This window comes from Gossypium arboreum, chromosome 11, assembly GCF_025698485.1.
Source record: "Gossypium arboreum isolate Shixiya-1 chromosome 11, ASM2569848v2, whole genome shotgun sequence".
Taxonomy (NCBI): domain Eukaryota; kingdom Viridiplantae; phylum Streptophyta; class Magnoliopsida; order Malvales; family Malvaceae; genus Gossypium; species Gossypium arboreum.
The window spans coordinates 11,858,233-11,866,509 of record NC_069080.1 but is presented as its reverse complement, the minus strand read 5'-3'; the positions used below and the strand labels follow the sequence as shown (position 1 = coordinate 11,866,509).

The following is an 8,277-nucleotide window of genomic DNA, read 5'->3' as shown; positions in this document are numbered from 1 at the left end:
TTTAATAATATTTAATAACTATTTACAACATTTAATTTTAAATAATTTAAATATTTTTTACATTTTATATAATTTAAAATAATTTTTTATAATTTCTCAATAATCACGTCATCGTCCACATCAACAGTCAATAGGGACATATGATATGTTCTTATTAGTTGCTATTTTTCTTTAATACCGGTAACCGCAAGGGTCAAAAAGTGTAACGAAATTATAGTATAGATATCAAAATGAAAAAAGTTACGTACAAAATAAGAAAATAAGTATAATTCAGGGGCTAAAGTTAAAAATAAAAAAATAAAAATAAAACAGAAAATGGCTCAACCTATTGCCGTTTAGAGTTGGATACGGAAACAACTAAAATTTGCCTAACCTTTTATTGTTATTATAATATCTCTCTTTATACTAATAATATTACTTTTTGGGTAAAGGAAGAATTTTGATGAAGGATTTTTATAATCAATAAATCAGGGTAGAAGAAACAAAGAAAGAAAGTCGAAAACGACTGTAGCAATTCAAAGATTGTTTGGTTACGTTTAAAAGGCTTGCTTCCCGAGATTCCTGCCTCCTATTCCTCTGTAATATTTTCTTCGTATTGTTTTGTTTAGTATACTGTTATATTTTTACGTTTTGAAGAGTACCCAGAACGCAATCGTGTTCGTGAATGGATGGGCTTTGTTTGAAACCGGGTATTCATGGGATGGCGCCGGCGATCTCCGTGTCAGGGCCTCTGGAATGTAGGACTCATACCACCCAAGTGAGTGCGGTGGGTCGTTCATCTGTGGATCACAAATCGGCATCCTCATCGTCGTCTGCGGCGGGGGTTCCTCCTCAGAGGACGGCTTTTTCCAGGTTCTCGTTTCGGCACCCCTTGAGATCTTTGTGGCCCGGTGGTGGAGGTGAAGGTGGAAATAACAAGAGGTACAACGGGATGGCCGTCGACGACGCTGTTTTGGTGGAGAATAATAGCGGGGAGGCGAGGATAGTACACGAGGAGAACGTGAGTGGTGGGGCAACGGCGGAAGGGTGGAATGAGAATTGGGTTTTGAAGATTTTGCACGTCAAGTCGTTGTGGAGAGAAGGGGAAGAAGAAAAAATCAGCGCGGACGAAATAAGGGACACCGAAGAAGAAGAAGAAAACAATGGAAACGGTGTCGTCAATGAGGATGAAGAAATCTGTGAATTCTGTAGAGTTGATACTGCTGATGATGATGAAAATGAAAAAAATGAGATTGAAATCGATAAAGATTCCTTCTCCAAAATGCTACGAAGGGTGTCTTTAGCTGAGGCTAAGTTATACGCTCAACTGTCGTATCTCGGAAACTTGGCTTATGACATTCCAAATATCAAGGTAACATCCACAGTTGTTTTTTTGTTACTATTCATTCATATTTTATCGGTTCTGGGTTTCTAAGACCTGAGATTAAGTAATCCAGTTTGTAAATTTTGTCTTTCTGAGAAGTTCTATTGATTTTTCTATTAAGGCTAAACTTGAGTGCTGTGATATTTTTTTTTTTTTGAAACTCTGGATCTAGCTGAATGAAGTCTTACTGCATACATTGTTAGCCAATTGGTTTCTTGCTGTAGTTACATGAAAGATGGTAGAAACCAAAGGTTTGCAAGTTGCAGCCGTGCTTGAAGAGATTTTTATTTAATTGTGATGATTCCTTTAGTAGCATGTTAGTAGGCTTGGGGTGGTTTTGCTTCAATAATTGCATCTTGGGTTTGTATTTAATTGTCGATCTAGGAACTGTTGAAAATTTATTTCTACTTCGAAGATAATTTCTTTCTAGCTATTGTAGGCGTTGGCTTGATATTTTTTGTTTATGAAACAGTTATTTCTCTGTAGATTTTATCCTGCTTCGCAAACACACACATTCTTATTATGTCAATGAAGAAATAACATGTTTTTTTTTTCCTTCCATTTACCTATTGGGAAAAAAACCAGCCACAAAATCTGCTAAAATATCGTGGTTTACGAATGGTTACTTCATCAAAGGAGAAGAGAGAGCTGGGAACGAAAGCTGAGAAAATTGGGTTGTCATCTGAAAATCTAAAGCCACAAAGGGATGAAAAGGATGATGAAGAAGGCCAAGAGCAGAAAAACCTTGGCTCCCGGATCAGTGCCTCAGCTGCATATCAGATAGCTGCTTCTGCTGCTTCTTATTTGCATTCCCATACAAGGACCATACTTCCATTCATATCATCAAGTCCTGAAAATAGTAAGGGTCCATCCAAAGACAGCAGTGGAAGTGACAGCGGTTCTGATATGATAAATTCTGATGTGGCTTCTTTAATGGCAACCACAGACTCTGTGACTGCCGTGGTTGCTGCTAAAGAAGAAGTCAAACAGGCTGTTGCTGATGATTTGAACTCAACACATTCATCACCTTGCGAGTGGTTTATATGCGATGATGATCAGAGTGCTACAAGATTCTTTGTAATTCAGGTAGGTAGCATAACTATTTTTTAACCACTTCTTATTCCATTGCCTTTGACACTATTATTACAAGACCTGACTTATATTTATCGCTTTTCTCTTTAGCATTTGGTTTTACTCAAATTATGGTGTGTGTATCTGCAGGGATCTGAGACGCTGGCATCTTGGCAGGCAAATCTACTTTTTGAGCCTGTTCAGTTTGAGGTAATTTCTTGACAATTTTGTTTGGATTCTTAAATGTGTAACATGCTTGTGCAAATTGCATCATATTTCAATTTCTTAGTAAACCTATTTAGATAAGAGAATAAGGAATCCTCAACCTCTGTTTTGGGTATGCACTATACAGTTAAGAAACCATAGAGGAATGGTTAAAATGTATTTGTTTCCTGTTATTGATACTTGCAATACAATCTTCTTGGTTTAGGGATTGGATGTTCTTGTGCATCGAGGTATATATGAGGCTGCTAAAGGCATGTATGAACAAATGCTGCCTGAAGTGCGTTCCCACTTAAAATTGCATGGGAAGCGTGCAACTTTCCGTTTCACTGGACACTCTCTTGGGGGCAGCTTGTCACTATTAATAAATCTCATGTTGCTGATAAGAGGTGAAGTGCCAGCTTCATCCTTGCTTCCTGTTGTAACATTTGGTTCCCCAAGCATCATGTGTGGTGGTGACAGTCTTCTTCGCAAACTTGGGTTGCCACGAAGTCATATTCAAGCAATCATAATGCACAGGGACATTGTTCCCCGTGCCTTCTCTTGCAATTATCCTGATCATGTTGCTGAGCTTTTAAAGGCTATTAATGGAAACTTTCGCCACCTTCCTTGTCTTAAAAATCAGGTAATGTTTCTAAAATATTCAAGATCTATATGCAACTACATTAGAATATGGAACCAACTCTTCTTTTCTTACTACAGAAACTACTGTATGCACCAATGGGGCAAGTTTTGATTTTACAACCAGAAGAGAAATTCTCTCCACACCATCATCTCCTTCCTTCAGGAACTGGTCTATATTGCCTAACTTGTCAGGTGTCAGATAATGATAGTGAAGAGAAGCTGCTCTTGGCTGCACAGAGAGATTTCTTTAACTCACCACATCCACTTGAGATCTTAAGCGACCGTTCTGCATATGGTTCTGAAGGAACAATCCAAAGAGACCATGACATGAATTCTTACTTAAAATGTGTTAGAGGCGTGATACGACAGGAGCTAAAACGCATCAGGAAGACCAAGAGAGAGCAGCGACGCAAGATCTGGTGGCCCCTGGTATTACCTCACGACATAAATGCGGGCGGTATCATTCTTGGGAGGTCAGTAGCAACAATGAATGCGGGGCAAGACCAATTCAACTTTGCTGGCGTTTTACAAACAGGGAGAGAATCCTTGAAAAGATTCAGTAGGCTGGTTGCATCACAGCACATGCATTTGGTTGTGGTTCTTTTGTTGCCTGCTAAGCTGTTACTCTTAGGTGCATTTAGCTTGATCAGTCTCCGCTGATCATCTTATTTGGATTTAATGTTTGTTCCTAGAGGTGGCGAGCCGATTCTTTATTCATTGAGTTAGATAAGGAAACTCAAGACATTTATTCTTTTTCTTTCTTTTAATCAGATGGAAATCTCAAATAGATTTATTGAGATAGCATTTGTTTATGAATTATAGGAAATGAAAAGACCCCAAAAAAGAAAAGGATTACACTTTGAATTACGAATGCACTACTGGATTTCATATTACGTTGTCTCCTGGGATCACTGGTTCAGAAGTGCACAATGATGGTGATGTCTATTGTGCCCTCTTTGCATGGAGGTATCAGCAAAACATCACGCTTATCATATCATGGACAATGACGTTGAACTTGGTGGATCAGATTTACTTAACCATCGCTAAATATCTGAGTAACAATTTCAATGAGTAAATCGTGCACAAAATATGTTACAATATGATGCAGCAATTTGCTTGGTTTCATATGAAGGGTGAACCTTCAGACAAGGTTGGAGGGAAAGAATTAATTGCGGCCATCATTCCCAAATTATGATTCTTATACTAAATTAATTCTTAAACTTTAAAACATTCAAATACATCTTTAAACTATTGATCTTATATCAATAAGAGGCCATTAAGATGTGAGATTTTTTGTGACATAATTTAAAATGAAATTTTATTTCAAATAAATGAACTTCGCAAAAATCTTGATTTGAGATTTTTGAAACTTCTACAAAAACTAGCATTCACTCTCTTTTTTTTTTCAATTTTACTTTATTTTTTATTTTCAAATTTAAGAGTTACATAACAAACGTTTTATCTTAATTTAACATTTTCATTTTAAATTATGTCATTTAGTGATCAAATTAATAATTTTAATAATAGAACTTGATTGATATAACATCAATAGTTTGGAGGTTTAATTAAAATATTTTGAAGCTTGAGGATTAATTTAAAATGAAAGTCATAATTCAAGGGTGTCTGGTGCAATTAACTTAGGAGGGACATGAATATTCTTATAAACGTGGGAGGAGATGTTTCTGTTGTTTCGGATAATTAGGAGGTGAGCTGTTTTTGGGTGTGGCTAAGATAGAATCAGTCATTCCAACCGAGATTCTTTACATTTCGTAAATAAGCCACATTAAGCACATGGGTGAGTCACATGTAGGGATTCTAAATAGTCGACAAGCAGGCCACGAATAAAAGTTTTCGTCTGCTCGGCGCTGCATGGAAAAAAAGGGTTCATCTACAAACAAAATAAGAGTCCCCACAGGCCCTCCGGTCCAATATGACTGTTCTCCTTAATTTAAAGCCTATCCATCCAACACGGCAAAAAGTCAGCCTGTTGTTATAAATGAATGAAGGCCTAAATCTCCCTCGCACGGCGCGTTGCAACAGCGTTTACGTGTGGACTTCAAGTCCATCGTTATCTGCTACTTGATTTGCTTAACCAGTTCAATTCATTCGTATTTCTGTGTTCTTTTCCGTCTATCCTCTTGTAGGAGGGACGAAAGTGGGACGTGGTGGACCATTCTTGTAAGAGCTGCCAAATTTATGAATGTGACTGAAAATCAGCAAGGGGGGCTTTAAGGACCAAACCATATCAAGTACTAGGGTTTAAAAACCAAAGTTCCAAGTAATTTCTATTTCCTTGGAACTAAGGAACTAATCCAATTTAATTAAATTGTTATTAAAATTATAGCTTCAAATATCACAGGGGAGGGGACCGACCTTGTTACCTTGCCTTGCCTTGCGGAATAGGCTGTCTGTGGGGTTAGGAGGGTCGTAGCTATAACTGGACAGCCCAAATGGTGGGCAAAACTGGCCTAAAAATTTGGTCTCACATTATTATTGCCTGATGTACTATACTACTCAATCTGCGGTAGCAGACATAGGATTTGCTTGGAACTTTTCAGCTCAAATTTTGAGGCAGCGGCGACTTGCATTTCTTTGTACTTTTCTTCTTCGTAATGGATTTAGCTGTAGCAAGCGTTGTAACAGATTTTGGGCCAACCCATGCCAATGCCCGGGATCTTGCAGTCCCTAAATAGAGTCATGAAAGCTCTTTTGTTCTAATGTCGTTTAACACAAGGCCCTCAGACAATGAGTTTAGGGATCCCATGGTCATAATCTATTTGGGCTTTTGTCGGTTGCCATTGTTTTAGAAACCGAATCAACAGTCTCCTCTCTTTCCATTTTACGCTAGTCAAATCTTTCTCATCTTATCTAACTCCTAAAAAAACAAATATGTTTTTAATTACAACAATAAATTCAATGATTCAGCCACGAATGGAGTTTAAAAATTCTTGCTTCTCAAATCACTTTAATACATACATGTTACCAATATTAATAATATTTCTTTTAGGTAGTTTGCCAAACCCCAACATTCTAGAAGCAACTGTTCTTGAAAAATCTGGTTAGATTATAGTAGTTGAACAAGCTGTTTTGGTCCCATTTTTACCACCATCATTGCATGATTAAAATAAACAGAACCACACCAAGTTTATTTTGCCAACAAAGAACACAATCTGCAGAAGGACGCAGGGGAATCCAATAAAATTAAATCAGAGTGATCAAAGCTTATTTCCATTGTTCTGAAGAAGCCTACCAGTTCTTGTTCAATGAAGTAGCTGTGCTACTTACTAGGTAGATAACAGATACCACCGAAGATAAACAAAACCAAAGAAACACCTTAAATACAACGCAATCAATACTACTACATGCAAACTGCAAACACGGAATTAAACGCAATATAATTGAAAAAAAAGTTTTTAACTTCAAACAATGCGATCTTTGTTAAGTGCACTAATAAGACTAGATTCTGTTTATTACCATATGGTTGAGTTCTACATAATTATGGCAGGAATAGTTGGAACAGTTCATCCAAGGGGAAACATAAAATACAGGTGATCACTTCAATCTACATAGCCGGAAGGCAAATTTAGAACTTGGACTTTCTATGTCTAAATTAACTGCAAACTACAGATTGAGCTTACCAGCTAAGAACCACGAATGCATGGCCAGGCTGCCAAAGGACATAATATTAGCAAGTGAAGATAACCCATGAATCATTCCAAATTTCTTGTTCATGGCTGCAAGCTTTGGATTAGTCTTTGCAGCTTCCTGATTCTTCGACCAGCCAATTTCATCACCAATGTTTGCTTCTCTCTCAACTTTGTGCCTTTGCTTCATCATCTGCAATATCATACATAATCATATCACAAAGGCATTGCATTTATCCAACTTCAATTCAGCAAATCAACAAGAAAGCCAAGCTAAAATAACAAAGGCTATATCCAAAACTGCAGCAAATAATTGACTTATTTCAAAGGTTCCTAAGAAAATGTAAAACACAAACCAGAAAATGCTTAACGCTGTCAACCCTTGTGTATCATTTAACACAAGCATCCACTCATACTACCATTCTCACAAATTTATAAGCCTTAAACATTTTAGACTTGAAATTGCCGAAAAAAAAAATTCTTTTTCATTTGCCAACCAGCTGAACCCTAGAAATGAAATTGAATTCCACACATTTATACTAATTAACATAACATATCAGAATTCAGATTTCTTTGATCAACAGGAACTAGATAAAATACATTAATTACCTCAATGGTCATCGGAGTAAAAACGAACAAATTGGATAGATTGAAGACAAATGCAGAGACTAAAAACCCAAGCTGGTACTTCTCCGGCATCGTCGCTGACTTCCATGGATGCAAATAACCAAATGCCGCCACCGATATGGCACAACAAACCCCCACCATCGAGAAATAAGCCGGGAACATCTTGCTTTGTAGATTACCAAATTGATGCCTAGGCAGATTCCTAGGTAATAAAAAAGATAAAAGAAGGGCTATTACTTGATGAAAATGTTTTCAATATTGCGATTAAGGCAATAATAGAAAAGCGTACTTGAACATGATGATACCGCCGATGAAAGTGACCCAAAGGGCAGCGCCCCAGGCGGTTGAGAAGCTCAGGAGATGAGCCAGCTTAATGAATGAGGAGAGATTTGGAGATTTTGTACCATCCGATTGTGATCCGAAAGTCTCCGGCGAGAATATTACGCCGACAGCCAAGAAAGCAACCGCCGTTAGGAATCGTGTTATCCAAGCCATATTCTCCGATTATCTAGAACTTGGTGAACAGAAAAAATGGGTAGTTACAAGTTCTAACTATTTTCTTGGGGTTTTTTTGTTTCGCTTTTAATATTTTAAAGTGCGGTAGGTAGGAATAGAGATGTTGGTGGGTCGAGTTATATTTGTATCTAAATTATAATTTTAAGATTTTATTTATATTTGTAAATAGTTGAATTAAATTTATTTCAAATTTATTTATATTATTTTAAT

At 37.1% G+C, this 8,277-nt stretch overlaps 2 protein-coding genes across 2 annotated transcripts; one reads left to right on the top strand and one right to left on the bottom strand.

The window, feature by feature from the left end:
• Nucleotides 1-333: 333 nt before the first annotated feature.
• LOC108471098 (phospholipase A1 PLIP2, chloroplastic) lies at nt 334-4,144 on the top strand. Its single transcript, XM_017772682.2, has 5 exons — nt 334-1,351; nt 1,949-2,449; nt 2,585-2,644; nt 2,865-3,281; nt 3,359-4,144. The coding sequence occupies exons 1-5, from the start codon at nt 665-667 to the stop codon at nt 3,938-3,940; spliced, it is 2,247 nt and encodes a 748-aa protein (XP_017628171.1). The 5' UTR covers nt 334-664; the 3' UTR covers nt 3,941-4,144.
• A 2,570-nt stretch (nt 4,145-6,714) lies between these two features.
• Nucleotides 6,715-8,184, bottom strand: LOC108470974 (uncharacterized). The gene is made up of 3 exons (XM_017772517.2): nt 7,841-8,184; nt 7,534-7,753; nt 6,715-7,117 (listed from the first exon to the last, which is right to left on the bottom strand). Exons 1-3 carry the CDS (start codon nt 8,044-8,046, stop codon nt 6,902-6,904), a joined length of 642 nt encoding a protein of 213 aa, XP_017628006.1. The 5' UTR covers nt 8,047-8,184; the 3' UTR covers nt 6,715-6,901.
• Nucleotides 8,185-8,277: the final 93 nt, after the last annotated feature.

Excerpts from the sequence above, each read along its gene's own strand:
- LOC108471098 (XM_017772682.2), top strand. The coding sequence starts at position 665 with ATGGATGGGCTTTGTTTGAAACCGGGTATTCATGGGATGGCGCCGGCG. Across the intron at positions 1,352-1,948 it reads ATGACATTCCAAATATCAAG|CCACAAAATCTGCTAAAATA; the intron begins GTAACATCCACA and ends GAAAAAAACCAG. Across the intron at positions 3,282-3,358 it reads TTCCTTGTCTTAAAAATCAG|AAACTACTGTATGCACCAAT; the intron begins GTAATGTTTCTA and ends TTCTTACTACAG.
- LOC108470974 (XM_017772517.2), bottom strand. The coding sequence starts at position 8,046 with ATGGCTTGGATAACACGATTCCTAACGGCGGTTGCTTTCTTGGCTGTC. Across the intron at positions 7,754-7,840 it reads GGCGGTATCATCATGTTCAA|GAATCTGCCTAGGCATCAAT; the intron begins GTACGCTTTTCT and ends TTTATTACCTAG. Across the intron at positions 7,118-7,533 it reads TTACTCCGATGACCATTGAG|ATGATGAAGCAAAGGCACAA; the intron begins GTAATTAATGTA and ends ATGATATTGCAG.